The sequence below is a fragment of the Mustela lutreola genome, chromosome 5 (assembly GCF_030435805.1).
Source record: "Mustela lutreola isolate mMusLut2 chromosome 5, mMusLut2.pri, whole genome shotgun sequence".
NCBI lineage: Eukaryota > Metazoa > Chordata > Mammalia > Carnivora > Mustelidae > Mustela > Mustela lutreola.
This window is the reverse complement of record NC_081294.1, coordinates 113,674,366-113,690,889: the sequence shown is the minus strand read 5'-3', so window position 1 is coordinate 113,690,889 and position 16,524 is coordinate 113,674,366. Positions and strand designations below refer to the sequence as shown.

General features: G+C 33.8%; 1 protein-coding gene across 8 annotated transcripts in view; it reads left to right on the top strand.

The window, feature by feature from the left end:
- The window catches only part of TMEM161B (transmembrane protein 161B), a 67,942-nt gene extending 51,619 nt beyond the window's left edge, over positions 1–16,323 (top strand). For 6 of the 8 annotated variants that reach the window (XM_059175424.1, XM_059175429.1, XM_059175431.1 and 3 more), the window contains 7 exons: positions 6,070–6,221; positions 6,730–6,790; positions 7,277–7,417; positions 10,156–10,269; positions 12,534–12,708; positions 13,765–13,861; positions 15,049–16,323. In XM_059175424.1, coding sequence (XP_059031407.1) covers positions 6,070–6,221; positions 6,730–6,790; positions 7,277–7,417; positions 10,156–10,269; positions 12,534–12,708; positions 13,765–13,861; positions 15,049–15,326 — 1,018 coding nt within the window. In that variant the 3' untranslated portion in view covers positions 15,327–16,323. The remainder of the gene's footprint in view (positions 1–6,069; positions 6,222–6,729; positions 6,791–7,276; positions 7,418–10,155; positions 10,270–12,533; positions 12,709–13,764; positions 13,862–15,048) is intronic. The other 2 variants (XM_059175430.1, XM_059175425.1) reach the window with 2 other exon arrangements.
- Positions 16,324–16,524: the final 201 nt, after the last annotated feature.

Below are 16,524 nucleotides of genomic sequence, written 5' to 3'. Positions count from 1 at the left end.
TAGTTCAGAATAGCATATGATGGGGCGCCTGGCTGGCTCAGTCACTTAAGCATCCAACTCTTCGATCAGTTCAGGTCTTGATCTCAGGGTCATGAGTTCAAGCCCTGCATTGGGCTCCATGCTGGCGTGGAGCCTAAAAGATAGCATCTGATAAACATAGCAGGTGAATTTGAATAGTGATGCTGTGAGTTCAGAAGAGAGAGACAGTGGGCTGGAGAGTTAATGGTAAGCTTTACAAAGGATGTAGAGCTTCTGTTTTTGAGTAGGTAGAAGGGAATAAAGTAGTTCAGATAATAGGTTGTGATCCAAGACAGTATAGCTGTTACCTTTAGAAAATGTTAACACACCATTCTGATTTAAGTAGAGGCTTGGGGACTGTTGAATGAAAGCTTGAACATATGGATGTAGCCAGATCATAATATTACATTTCAGAATATTGTATGTGTATTTTACACTGTGGGTTATGGGAAGGTTTTGTTCTCATATGGGATTCAATAGAAACTTGGTTTCAAGATTCATCCAATATTCAATATGAATTGAGGGTGTGGAGGTTATAACAGTTTTAGGTGTTTGTGGTTAATATATTAAGGTAGAAGTGATACAAGGAACATTATGCTTCCTGCCTGGATTACATTGCATCTAATTTTGTTACTTTCTTCCCTTGAGTGTTGACATATTTTGTAATTTAATTATTCTGTGGTAACAAAGTATTGAGGTGGGTGTAATATTTGAGAAATTTCATTTTGGTCATTTCATAGCACTTTTGGCTAAGATTTTGTTTTGCTTTTCATTGTAAGTGAAGGAGTTGGAAATTGTCTCTAGATTCTTGTATCCATTTTCAGTAAAAATGAAGCAGTGTTTTTCCAGCCTGGGCTTAGGGCCCTCAGCCAATGAGAGAGAGCATAGGTAGCTCTCAAAAGCAGTTCAGTTGTGATTTGGGGGAGGTATGGGTTGTATTTTGCTTTTAATCTTACTCCATTTTCCTTATTCTTTCCCAGTGTATAATGCCAAGAAAGAGGTGAATGTATTGTGTTTGATATAGTAAAATGAACCACCAATGTTGTTTCTTTTATTTTTAAGTTTTGGAGAAGACTTAAATGAGTAAGGAACATAGGATTCAGATTATCCTAGAGGGAAAAATTGGAGCATCCGTATTCTAGAATTTCATCATCAATCTTAAACATTGTTTTGTGTTTCACTCCTTTAATGCTGAAAGTTAAGATGAAGTTTAAAAGACTTGTAAAATTGTTCTAACTTGCTTTCTTAGAAAACTTGGTACTCAGAGATAGATTCTCTGCTTCATTATAAGAAAAACAGTGATTTGCATGGGGAAAAGCTTTAGTAGTCCTATTTATTGAAAAAGTCGGATCTTTTTTTAATTGCTTTCATAATGTTAACACTTAACCTGGTTTCAGCTCTTAATAAAGTGATTGATATCACTTAATCATAGATATAATGAGGTTATGCTTTTATTAATGCATTATTTTAAGAATAATTGTATAGGGGCACCTGGGTGGCTCAGAGGGTTAAGCCTCTGCCTTCGGCTCAGGTCATGGTCTCAGGATCCTGGGATCGAGTCCCGCATTGGGCTCTCTGCTCAACAGCAGGCCTGCTTCCCCTCCCCTCCAACACCGCCCCCGCCCCCGTCTGCCTCTCTGCCTACTTGTGATCCCTCTGTGTCAAATAAATAAAATCTTAGAAAAAAAAAAGAATAATTATATAATAGGAGCTTATGTGTGTAATACTTTTCTTCTCTGAGTAGATGTTTGGAAGTTTTAAACAGAGATGTCTTAATTTTGTAGTTTTTTAAAAGTAAACTACTGGAAACTGAATCATAATGTAAATTTAAGCTACAGTGTGTTTTTACTTTTGTTAATTAGAAAATGGTCCCACAAGCTTAGATTATGCATGGTGGTTTAGGTTAATACTTGGTAGCTTTTTTCTCTGTATGCAAATGCAACCCCTCTCAGAAGTATCTTTCACTACAAGCAATGTATTTTCACCCAGTTTAATGGAACAGGTCTATGTTGATGGCAGGGCAGATCCCTTGCTGGAAACTCTTGATTACTGTCAGGGCCCTGTGTGGTGTATATAGTCTTAACCATTCCCCCCCCCCAACCTTTGGAAAGTCTTTATACTTTAAGCAGCTGTAGACTACCAGTGTTTGTCTTTGATGTGAGAGCATAAATGTAAAAACTCTAAAATCAAGATATTCTTACTTTCTGAGAAAAATATAATGATAGGATATATGCAGTGATTAAGTTGTAAAACAGTTAAAGAATAATTCATATTACATCTTAGAATGATGTGGAACCTAAATATGCTTTGTTAATCTTTCATTAATCATTTTAATTGAAATTGACATACTATCATTTTAACAATCCTGCTTAAGCTGAATATTACAAAGTCCTGCTAACTTTTGCAATGGTGCGATATACTCTTATTGCTTGTAAATGATTTAGTAGCTGTTAGTCCAGATAGGAAGAAGATTGACAAATATGTTAGGGAGAACTTGTACAATAATGTTGGCTGATTTCAGAAAGAATTGTGAAGGGATAACACATGGACTGTCACAAAATATGGCACTGCAAAATAAGAACAATGTAAATATCACTCTTGAAATTCTTACTGTAAATTGCAGAGATTGTTGGTTTTTCAGATTTATAAGACTTGAGGATTTATAAAAACAATTTAGCTTCCCCTTTCCCCTTAGTGCTCAATATCATAGAAACTGACATCTATTATTATGTGGGTTAGCTTTTTCACTTCAGTTGAGTTTCAGATTTCTCTGTTCTGTAACTAGAGTACCACAGACTTAAATTGAGCAAGATAACTTGGTGATAGAATACTGAATATTTGCTGAGGGTAATAACTAAACTAATGGCATTTTCTTATTTATTAGTCTTATTTTTTTATAACATTAAAGAAGTAATTAGTTCAGATACTTAAACAGTATATATTTAACTTGAGTTATGGTGGATATAAGAAGACATTTAACATATCTGGTAAATGACTTCAGAAGTTGTATGCTGAAGTTCTGTATGTGTATTCTGGTTTTACAATACCCTAAAGCAGGTTTTCACTATAGTAAATATGAAAACATGCAGAAGTCTTTTATATAAGAAGTTCAGGGGTTATCATTTAGCTTTTCAATATCTGGTTTTGTCTTATCTTAGAAGCAAATTGGGTATTTATAGAATATAACATAAAAATATTACAATCTATGAAGAAATATATTACTTGAAATCAGTTTCTTTTTTTTTTTTTTTTTTAAAGATTTTATTTATTAATTTGACAGAGAGAAATCACAAGTAGACAGAGAGGCAGCCAGAGAGAGAGAGAGGGAAGCAGGCTCTCTGCCGAGCAGAGAGCCCGATGCGGGACTCGATCCCAGGACTCTGAGATCATGACCTGAGCCGAAGGCAGCGGCTTAACCCACTGAGCCACCCAGGCGCCCGAAATCAGTTTCTTATACAGTGATTTGTAGGTAGTATCTCCAAACTAATTTGTAGACTGTATTCTAAAATGCTTAGAAATAAAATAATACCTTTTTAAAGAAATAATGCTATAAATGGCATCTCCCCCAGCAATATTAGGCAATGAAAGTTCATTTTGTCTGTAACATAGTATACAAGACCATAGTTGTCCAAAGAAAATAGCGCTATTACGAATAAGTAATTAGGAAAACAGATTAGAGAAAGTATTTAACTTGCATCATGGTATTTAAGAAAAAGAAGAGAGATTTATGTGAAAAGGAGGTTATCTGGTATTGCAGTAACATGAAGAGATGAGAACAGTGAAAGGCAGGGAGGGGATGCTACTCACTGAAAAATGAACTGAGTAAAGGGCGTTAATAAAATACCCAGCACATACTGTTCTGGGGGCCTGGTTCATCTGAAATAAGTGAGTAAAGATGAGCTATTCCTGTACTACCTTTTTTTTTTTTTAACATTTTAAAGGGGAAACTACCCGCTAAGTAAGCCTTAAAAACAACGCCATACCCTTTATAAAACTGAGGCAGTCCTTTAAATTTATAACCATGGGTGATAAATAATTTATATTTTTGTTATTACCAATAATAAAAACAGATCTTTAGACTAAAACTTTTTATACCTTGAGTGGGTTTTTTTGTTTTGTTTTGTTTTTACTTTGAGTATATTGTCCCAGGAAAAAAGTGTTTTTTTGATATCATTTTCAAAAGATCTATTTACCCTTGCAGCATAGAATTAATACTATTTCTACTTACCTAAGCTGCCATGTAAAAACATTTCTGTGGCAAAATTCATTCACTGTTTGTTTTGAGTACCTACTATGTGCCGGGCATTTTTCTTGGAACTTTAACTACAGCAGTGAACAAGAGAGAAGAATTCTTGATTTAATGGACTTTACATTCCAATAGAAATTTATTTCAAGTTCCATTTGAAAAATGCCCAAAAGTCATCTATCTTTATTACCTTTAAGTTGTCTTACTTTTGGATAGGTGACCTTAACTAGAGCAGTTGGGACACTACATTTCTATCCAGTATGCTAAATTGTATTAAAAAAAATAGAATGGGCAATAAGTTTATTAACCCATTTTTTTTTTTTTTTGTAAAGATTTTATTTATTTATTTGACAGAGAGAAATCACAAGTAGATGGAGAGGCAGGCAGAGAGAGAGAAGGAAGCAGGCTCCCTGCCGAGCAGAGAGCCCGATGCGGGACTCGATCCCAGGACCCCGAGATCATGACCTGAGCCGAAGGCAGCGGCTTAACCCACTGAGCCACCCAGGCGCCCTATTAACCCATTTTTAAATAGGGCAAAAAAGAACAGCTTTTTGAGCAGCAAGGGTGAGAGTTCTTATCCTTTCCCAGCTTTCCGTGAAGGATTCTTCTGATCATGAGAATGTTTGAACTGTACACATCTTTCATGGCAGCTCTGTTTTTAGGTTTCTTGTGTTACTGCTAAACTACCACATGACTTAGGTGCTATGTACAGTTTAGAATAGGCAGTATTAAGTGAACATTCTGGATCTAGACTGCCTAGATTTAAATCCTTACTTCCTCTAAGTAAGTTGTGTGCTTTTGGACAAGTTACTTTTCTGTGCCACAGTTTTTAAAAATCTGTAAAGTAATGGTAATAGTTGCCTAATGGGAGGATGAAATTAATTAGTAATGCCTAGCACTTGCAAGTACTAAATGACAGCTATTACTCTTTTCCATGCTTGACATGGAGTTGATGTGAAAGTTGCTTTTCTAGATTTTTTTTTTTTTTTTGGCAAGTACCTCATTAGTTTGTTTGGCAGGTTTATGCTTTTAATAACAATTTGATATAATGGAAATCTGGATTCTAGCTTTGCATCATCCACTGGTTTGATATTCATTTGATTACTTAGTTGGAGGAGTGGGGGAGTTCAGATAAAAAATCTAATATTTTTACATAAAAACTTTTTTTTTTTTAAATAACTGAGCATGTTGGACCTTTGGCTGTTTTTGAGTACTCAGCTGGACCTTATTTTCTCTAGGTGTTTTGTTTAATGGCAATCTGTGAAATGATGATACCAGCTTATCAGTGACCATTAATAATTCTCATATTTTGAATTATTGGGTGATTTACTGATGATTGCTGTGATGTTTGTTTGTGTGTTTAATTCTAAATGCAATTTACTCAAAAAACATGCCAAAAAAAAAGGTAGTTCCCTAAAATAACCTCTACTTTGGCTTTTCATGTCACTGAGAACCTATTTCATAAGTTTATTATAATAATCTCCTGATAAAACTTGAATCTGATAAAACAAATATATTCTGTCCCTAGCTACAGCTTAACATGTATATGTGCACTTTTCATTAATTTTAAAATGTTACAAACTTCACTAAAATTTGCTTTGTTTTTATGTCCTATTTCCTGAAAGACTAATCAGATTTTCATTAGTTTTTCACTTCCTTCCAAAGGGCACCTTGTAGATAAGCATGTTGTAGAATCAAAATAAATGTTGTAGTCAGATGTTATTGGAGTTTAAGTCCTGTAAAGATGATTCTGTTTAACTCCCACAAAGTTACCTGCGGTTTTTCCTGAACTTTATCTTCTGCAGCAAAGTTCTATTTTCATTAACTACACACTATTTTAAAGTAGAAGATGGTGGTGAGAGATCAGTCTGTGTTACCTTTGGATTTTTTTTCTTTGTGAAAGCAATGGCCGTCTTGATTGTAACAGAGAATTATCTGGAATTTGGACTCGAAACAGGTAATCATTTCATACAAGTTTAAAAATCAGTTTTGCTTTATCAGGTGTTAATATTTTTTACTTCATTTAATTATGTTTTATATTTGATGTTTTTAAAATTAGATTTGAGATGTACAGTAATCTTCTAAATAATTAACCTTTATTATCCTTAATTTTCTTTTTTTGTTTGTTTTAGCTAAATTTTTTGTTAGCTTTTTCCAAAATGCTGTCCCCTCATTTTTTCCTTAAAGTTAAATTTAAGTTTCTGCAGTGCTGAAGTTTATTCACATAGATAAAGATGCAAATTTTGATGCAAATTTTATGCACACTTATGGAATGTACAAATATCAAAGGGATGTTTTCAAAGACTGTTCCTGCTAATAACCAAATTTTATTGCATTATGGCATACTAATTAGCACATGAAAGAGCCTAAGCTAGTCACTTCACGATTTAAGATGTTCTGTTTCCTAACATTTTATTTCCTAAGAAAGAGTCTATATTAAGAATAATTTTTTTTTTCCCCTGCAGGGTTTACAAATTTTTCAGATAGTGCGATGCAGTTTCTTGAAAAGCAAGGTTTAGAATCTCAGTAAGTTTTTAAAAATACTAAGTATCACTGAAGTTTAAATTTTTTCATTTTTTTGTAAAACATTTACTTTAAGTGGCTTTGTATTTTTAATCCTTGAAAAGAGTTCTTTTTTCAGGACTTTCAGAAATATCCTCACTTCTAATGTTTACATATGTATAAAGTTAATATGTTTGATAGAATTCTTATTTGGATTTGCTCTTATTTGATTTAATTTCTATGCCGCCAGAGATTAAATAGCCATATATCTGAGTCATATATCAAATTCTGTGTTGAATATGCAGATTGTGTTGTTATCAGTGTGGCTAGAGATGCTAGTTCACCAAAATCCATTGTAGGTAATTGAGTCTGAATAGTCTTTTTTTGTAAAAGTTTATTTAGTTTTTGTTACTATGAATTGTGGTTTGTAAAGTAATTAGAAGAAAGGAAATCCCTAGAAAGTTACAGAACTTACTACCTTTTTTTTTTTTTTTTTTTAATTTTATTTAGGGGTCCTGTTTCAAAACTTACTTTCAAATTTTTCCTGGCTATTTTCTGTTCACTCATTGGGGCTTTTTTGACATTTCCTGGATTACGACTGGCTCAAATGCATCTGGATGCCCTGAATTTGGCAACAGAAAAAATTACACAGTAAGCGGAAAATGTACATAAGCACATGCAGATAAATATATGTTTTCCATCTTAATGAAGGTATATTATTGTAATGAAATCATAAATTATTGTATTGAAAATTAATAAATAACCATTTGATGTCACACTACTTCTATAAGCAGGTTTCTTTTCTTTTTTAAGCAGATTTCTTTTATTCACTTCTAAATTTTAAGTCCTATGACTAAAAACATAACAATTACTAGATTTCTTTTTTACTTGTTAAAAAAAGGAAATATCAGTATTTGTTAGAAGTCAGTGTTTATGATACCATAATCTCTACAACTGAACTGAGGATCTATGGTAATTCACTTAAATCAGAATATTTTCATTAACATATTTAAATTTTATGTAAATCTTAATTTTTACTTAAAAGTGTTTTGAAAGTTAACTCTACATAAATTTGTGTTTTTCCTGTATTACTGATTGGCTTATGAGACTTAAAACAATATTTTATTTGGGGATTGCTGATACTCTACAGTATTAAATGCCATAGATTACTTTTAACTGCCAGATTCTATTTCAGTTCTCAAATGGAGAAATCATATTTGAATCTCTACATAAAGTTCAAAGCCCATTTACTCTATTTTTCATGGTTGTTACAGATGTTTTTTGTTGATGTTAGACACCTTGGCAGAATGGCAGGTTTATATCTTTCAGTTCATATCCAGACACAAATTTCCATCTTGTCTTTATGTTTTGCAGTAGACTCCCAAATTGAGAACATTCCATTTTGATATATGTATATACTCTGAGTTTCTCTGATCATTTTTCTTAACATTTCTGCCCTTAAAACTGTATTTAATGATGCTGATTTTGTAGTCTTTTCACATTCTTCTCTCTTACGTATGTCATTTTCCTTTATTTTAATTTTGAATATTTTTTGTTTTTTCCTTAACCTCCGTTTTTGTACATATTTTGTCTGTGAGTGTGTGTGTGTGTGCATGCGCGCACATGAGTGCAGGTGTCTGTGCACACGCACACTTGTCTGTGCGCACACGTGTTTACCTGTTCTCACCTCCCAGTACCCACTTCTTCATTCCTCTTTTTTCCCCTCCTTTTACTCAGCATGCTGTTGGCTGCATCCTGCCTTTCTCCCAACATCCATCCATCTCTCTAATGGCTTCTTTTAAAAACAAAACCGGGTTCTCCCCCTCCTCCCTACACATACACTTCAGTCCACTAACCCCAGTGTTAGGATTTAAATAAGCTGAAAGGGTGGGTGGAGGGGAGCCCTTCACCAGCTACTGAAACCGCTGTGGGCTGCTCCTTGATACTAGAGTGTTCCCTAGCAACACTGCATACCTAATACTGCTGCTTTCTTCCCCGCACCCGGTGGTTTACCCAGGCTGGGGGATGAAAGGATCACTTTATAAAAACATTTAAAGCATTTAGTGGTGGTTTATGATTGGGAGGGGGCACATCTTACTTTTCTTTTCAGTAAAATGTAGCTTCTTTTTAAGAGTTTTTTCCCCCCCTTTGGGGTTTGGAGCTTTATTTTCAATTCATTGCAGCCCCCGATTGTGTTACAGCACTCTGCCATGATAACAGGAGTGTGGGCAACCTTGTTTGGGTGTGAGAATAGCATGACTGGCACAAAGAACAGCGTTCTCCTCAGCCCTGTGTCTAGGCACTAGTACTTGTTTAAATGCCAGAGCTTAGAACCTAAGTTCCACCTTTGTCTGTGAGGTGTTCTGACGCAGCCCTGTTTTCCTCACGTAGATCATTGCCCTGTTTTCCTTACATAGATCATTGTCATTTTCACTGTAGTGAAGATTTTGAAATGTGTGTGTGTGTGCATGTGTTGTGTATTTAAAACCTTCCAGTTCAGCCCTTCACTGGTTAATTCTGAAAACAGGACATGGTAATAAAATAGAAGAATTTGCCTTTTTTCTGAAATAAGAATAGTCTTTACAGTCATCTGTCTTTGTATGATACAAACTTGGTACAATAATTAACAATAAAATTATAGCTCAGACCTAAAACCTTTTGGTGTATTAGGTATATTGCCTTTCTGGAGTAATGTAAATTTTCTTGGTATGTGTAGAATAGGGAATTTAACTTCATAATACTTCATGAAGAAATTAAAATATATGAATCATTTATGATTTTAACAGTGTATTAAAACATTATACATGATCATTGCATATTGAAAATTTCCTTAATTGTAAGTTGTTGTGGTAGGTTCCATGTGCCTTAAGCCTTCTAGTATTAAGGACCTTGCTAATCATTGGCTCTCTCACTTGTAAATAATAAGGAGGCACTTTGTTTTAGCTTGTGCTGAAAAAGTGTCAAAAGATGATGCCTCTATACTGAAAATCTATTGGATTCATTGACTGTGTAAAGTTAGTCATTTAAATACCTGTGTATTGAATCAGGGATATAGTAGGGGATTGTTAAAGAACACTAGGATAGAACTGAACAGATTTAGATTTTAGTGCTACATTTGCCTTTAACCTGTAATATTGCCATGAACAAGTCATTTAACTTTCCTGAATCTAAATGTTCTCATTTGAAAAATTCAGATAATGAGGTAGTTTTGCAAGGGCTCAAATCCGTGTCGAGTGATAATAATAAATAGAAAATAATGATGATAGTAGTACCTTAATACAGAATACTGAAAATAAGTTTCTACCTTCATTTTGTAATTTCCAAGTATCTGTAGTTTATTAGTGTATTTTGTTCCTGGGTTTTTATATTTATTTCTTACATACTTTCAGAACATTACTTCATATCAACTTCTTGGCTCCTTTATTTATGGTTCTGCTCTGGGTAAAACCAATCACCAAAGACTACATTATGAACCCACCATTGGGTAAAGAAAGTGTCCCTTTGTAAGTATGGGTATTTGAGGGCTAATTTTTGATTCCTTATAGAATCAAAACTGTTTTCCAAAGTGGTATATACTGTAATTTAAGTTTTTTAATGATAACACTAGAATACTGTATTTTTAAAACATTAATAGAAATGCTAAAAGTTGTGTTCTAAAACAAGCTACAAATCATCATTTAACTTTTTTATGATCTTCATTAATGAATGAATGTTAATATACATTAACAGTTATCTTGTATACTTCTAAGTTTTTCTGCCTTCTCGCTTAACCCAGTTGTTACCTGACATTTTTATGTCTTGGCCCTATTTTTAAGATAGTTTCTTCAGTTCTTTTTTTCTTAACTGTGAAAATTAAGAGGATAAAATAAGTAGTATAAATGGAAACTCATTCAACCCCTGTAAGGGATATTAATATATTCCATATTTGCTTTACCCCTTTTTTGTTTTGTTTTAAAGATTTTTTAAAAAATCATTTTAACAGACAGAGACCACAAGTAGGCAGAGAGAGAGAGAGGAAGGGTGAAGCAGGCTCCCTGCTGAGCAGAGAGCCCGATGCGGGGCTCGATCCCAGAACCCTGGGACTATGACCTGAGCCGAAGGCAGAAACTTTAACCCACTGAGCCACCTAGGCGCCCCTGTTTTGTTTTTTTGATGAAGTAATTTTTCAAGTGAAGTAGAGGTCTTAACATTTTTACCCCTAAGTACATGAGTATGTACGTCTAAGAAATAAGGACATTTTCTGACATAATATTATCATCATGCTTATCCAAAAAAATGCCGTAACATTATTATCTAATACAGGTCATAATTCCCCTTTTAACAAAAGAAGATGTAAGGAAACACAAACAGTTTATTAAAAGATACTAATAACTGTACTTAACATATTACCTCATTAGCCTTATAGAGCTATGTTAGAGTAATAGAAAGATTGAGAAAAAGCTGGTTTGAACGCCCGTTATTAAAACTGTCACTTGAGGGAGATTAACTTCACCGAGCCTCTGTTTCCCCATTTGGAAAATGAAGATAATAGTATCTACCTCAGAGTTATCATCGGAATTAAATGAAAGAATGTGTGTACTGGAACCAGCTGGAAGTAAATGCTTAATCCATATTTCTTTCATGGCTCTGCCTCATCAGAATTAAAATAGAAAACCTTGACAAGTCATTGACTCCACAATATACATTTTATATTATGTATTTCTTTTAGAGCCTGGTACATATTTGTCTTCCAGAATATAATCAGTGATGACCAGGACTTTGTTTTTTGTTTTGTTTTGTTTTGTTTTTAAGAATTCTCTTTGAACTAGGGAAGCATTCATTGAGGTTAGAATGTCCCCCCCCCCCCACACACACACAAGTAAGTCTTAATGGTAATTTTAACTTGACAGATTTACAACATGTTTATTTAAAAGTAAGTTCATACATTTCAGCTGTTCTGTATTAAGTGCCTGATGTGTGCTAGAGTTTAGAACAGATAGGGAGCATGGTCTAGGTGTTACTTTCAAATTACTCACAGTGTTACCTTTTATCAAAGGAGAAACCCTGGCCTTTTGAAAACATTAAACCACAAAGGACATCAGAAATTACCTTTTCTTTCTATAGTCCTTTAAGGGGCCCTTGTCAGTCAACTGAAAAAAATATCGTAAGGGTACTTCTTCTACCTGGAATCCTCATTTAGTCTTGAGGAATTGTGCCCAACTGAGCCAGCTTGAGCACATAGCTTAAATAACTTGCTGGAGAGGAATCTGAGACATCCAATTTCTTCATAATATATCAGAATCTCTGGTTTTCCTGTGATCCCAATCAGGAAATCAGCAGAGTGACTGATACCTGTTCAAATATCTGTATAATCAGACAAAACTGTAGGCATGGGTTGTTGACTTGATAGTCCCACAGGCAATCTCCTGTAGTTTCTTTCTTTTTCTTACTCTCCAGTTTAACAGCACCCAGCTTCTCTCTCCATTTCACAACCAGGTTTTTTCCATGGAAGAGGGTAGTGAAGAGGATCCCAGTTACTTTCTACACTTTTCTTCTAGATATCTATTACTACTGTTCTTAATGATACAATTTTCTATCTAGGTCTATTATACAAGTCAAATTATTATATAGATAAGTTTGTAATGTAGTAGAATACTTTTGTTTTATATCTCCAACTGTAATTAAGTACAGATATCCTATATTTTATATGGTGAGCACTGACACATTTAACTAGCATGCTAACGTATTTTGGTCTTTGAGAGCACCATGTCAACTTTTTGATCTGTAGAATGACAGAAGCTACATTCGATACTCTGCGACTCTGGTTAATAATCCTGCTGTGTGCTTTGCGGTTGGCCATGATGCGCAGTCACCTGCAAGCTTACTTAAATTTAGCCCAGAAATGTGTGGATCAGATGAAGAAAGAAGCAGGGCGGATAAGTACAGTTGAGCTACAGAAAATGGTAAGTTTCGTACTGTAGTCAAGTGAAGAACAGCAAGCACTGTATTGTAAGAAAACAAAGCATTTAATTTTCCTTAATAGTAATGTTAGCCCACAATACTCCTGCCGTTGAAATAAATGGCATAATCTTAAATTGACAGATAATGAAGAGCCCGCAATCCGATTTTGGTGCTAAGTGAAGAAAGAGTCTCAAGTCCTCTTCTTGCCATAGTACTTCAAGTCCTTTAGTTTGGGTTGCAATGCTATGGTATATCTACTATTGCTAAATGGGACCCCCAGTTGATTTGGAAGACATGACAATATATTACTGTCTAGCCTTCAAGACTTATGGGGTAGGAAATACTAGTTTTAGTGACATGTAACATTATTCCAAGTATTTGAACATGAAATGTAAATATTTAACTTAATGGGAATTCCAGAGAAAGAAAGGGCCAGGAGTCCATCCACCATTATAGTTAATTGGATTTGTATAACCGATCATGTCTTTTTTAGAAATCTGGTGTTGGGTGTTCTGTTTTTCATATTCTTTAATAGTCAGGGTGTTCATCAAGATTCAGAGACTTTCCTATTGTTTTTCATTACATATTTTTGTTCTCTCTATGATTTTTCCTCAAATTTTAGTTATATATGTTCATGCAGAATTGGGGACTTGATGTTTTTATTTATGAGGGTTTTATGACTCATCTGTTACTTTTATTTAGCTTGATTTTCTGATGTCTGCCTAGAGATTCTAACATTTTGTTTCATATTTGAAATATAAGTGAATATACCATTTAAATTTAAGGGATTATTTTCTCCAATTTATATTAACCACTTAACTATTTTCAAGGAATTTAGTATTTCCACATTTAAAACGTATCTTCAAACTGAGCCTTTCAAAGTCAGAAGTCAGTTTGGGGGCATTTATAATGAAGTGCAGACCTAATAACATTTAGCTTCCTTCCCGTGATGGGATTACTTATCTCTTAAGCAGTTCATTTTGACAATTATATGAAAGTTTAATTCACTCCTAACATGTCAGCCAGTGTTAGATACTTAAGAATTTTGTTGGTTGCAGGTGGCTCGAGTCTTTTATTACCTTTGTGTCATTGCCCTGCAGTATGTGGCACCTCTGGTAATGCTGCTTCACACAACTCTGCTTTTGAAAACACTAGGTAGGCTTGCCCTGGCAACTGGGAAATGTGTTTGACTTTCTACCTATAATTAATACTGCGTTTTGTTACCTACAAAGAAATATGCTTCTTTAAATTATTTTCTTGGAGAGTTCTAAAAAGAAACATGGGAAACTTTTAAAAGTTGATTCGTCATCTTCAGGTCCATATAGTTTTACAATATTATGCTTTACTTATAAGAATTATTTGCTAAAGATTAATTCCCGTATTTACTGAGAAACTTGAATGAGTACTCTTGGTCTTAGTTATTTTGTATTTTAAGAGGGTGATGAAAGATTTTGTTAGTGCTTGATCATTTCAGTTACTATAAGGTAGTTGTATACTTACATGAATCCAGGATCCTTTAGTGAGCTCTACTTTAGATATTGATAGGATAAAGATTTCTCAGCAGAAAAACGAAGTTCTCCTATAAGTCTGTTCACTAAACTATCAAGTTCCTGTGTGGTGGTATTTGAGAACTATTCATTATTTTATTGATTATTTCCCTTTTGAAATACAGTATGGGGGGGTTAAGAAGCCCAAAGGAACTAAAAAAGTATTATTTGGGTGGGCTTCATAGATACTATAGAGCTGATAATAGATATAAATGGCCTTTAGGAATCTATGAAACATAAAGAAGTAGCTCAGTTATAAATTATGTGACTCATATCCTATCCAACATAGGAAAATATATGATGAAAACTTTCTGGAAGCTATTAATAGTCTCTCACATTGAAATCATAGATAGTTTCTGAGAAAGAAATTTATTCTGATATTCTAGAGGTAGAAAAGATTTCTAAGAAGTTACTGAGCTTGTACCTGTCACTCCAGTAGAAGTAGTTGATTAATGTATTATACAAGGAAAAGAATTGTTTTTATTATTTTACCAGATTTTAGTGCAGTTAGTTAAAAGTAAATTAGATTTTTATGTGTACTCTTACTGGTAAGACCAGCTTGTAGTCTAATCAGGTTAAATGAATTTTTTACCGGATATGTACAAAGGTTATATTACTTTATTTTCAACATGAAGTAATTTGTTATGCCACTAAACTTCCTGTTCTTAATTTCAAGTATAATTTTAAAACTTCTTTCTTTCTTTCTTTCTTTCTTTCTTTCTTTCTTTCTTTCTTTCTTTAATTAGAGGGTTTGGAATTAGTCTTCAAATTTTATTTGTGTCTTGAATTTTCTAGGTAATCATTCCTGGGGCATATATCCAGAATCTATCTCTGCCTTGCCAGTGGATAATAGTCTACCCTCCAACTCTGTTTACTCTGAATTACCATCTGCTGATGGGAAGATGAAGGTAACTGTTACACAAATAACAGTGACACTGAGCAGCTTAAAAAATATTTTCACTCCTCTGCTTTTTCGAGGACTTCTGTCTTTTCTGACCTGGTGGATTGCTGCTTGTCTCTTTTCTACAAGCCTTTTTGGGCTTTTCTATCACCAGTATCTGACTGTGGCATGAATCTCAGTTAACAAAAAAGGATATCCAAGTCACACTTTGAATTGAAATGCTTGTGCCCTTGAAGGGCTGTCGGAAACCAGAAGAAAGCAAATACAAAGGAAAAAAACATATCAGAGTATCTTGTTTTAAATGCTTCCTCTGTATTCTCAGGGTGAATCAATGGTATAATATTTAAAATTACAGAGTAGATTATTAACTGCTATACTGTGGCATTGGAATTTTAACTCCTTGTATTAACTGATGTGAGAGGGCTATCTACAGGGGTAATACTTTGATTACCTTGGTTTACAGAAACCTCCAGCAGTCTTTGAAACTTCTCATATGACTCCAGTTATTGATTAATTGTTCTTAATGGTGTAAAGGTACTGTTAATACTCATAGTGGCTGCCTATATAGTCTTCAAACTGAGCCATGCTTTGGGAGAGGGAAAGGAGCTAGAGTCACTTCTGTTGGTAACCTTTCAAACAACAATAGCAAAATCCAACAGAAAGGAAGAAATAGCTACTGTATATTACAGTAAAAAAAAGCTGCATAGTTATTTTAAATTTAAAGCAGATGTACATGCTTAATATCTATAAGTACTGCTGCTTGAGAGTAGCAAGAGTATTATTTTAAAATATATTCTGTCCAACTTGAGGGATCTTTTAAAATGATTGGCCATATGAATATTTGCAGTCTAATAGGCTTGGAACTCCCATATTTTATTTTATTTTCTGTGATCCTAAATACAGTTCTTTTAATAGTCTAAAGATATTTATCAATATTGATCAGACTTTAAAAAGTTACTTTAATCCTGCTGACTACCTGTATGTATTGTATTGTATATATATTATATATTAAATATATAATATATTGAGATTATAAAAGGTGAAAATATTGGATCCTTATAATATTTTAAGTTGCTGAATGTATATTAAATGTGATTGAATGAGCTGTGTTTGTATCTAGAAATTTTCTTTCTTTTTGGAATGAGATTAAAATACATTTTGAAAGTTCATCAGATCAAGCAATTTATTTGCGTTGCCCATGTGTGAGACTGCTTAAAATTTTATAAATACTTGGATGAATTCTCTCAAATTAAAATACTTTTTCTGTCATTTTCAAACATCAGAACCTTTCCCACTAACCAAATCTACAGGAATAATTTAAACCCATGTTAAATAGGATTTGTTTTAAGTTTATAGTGTTTAGAATAATT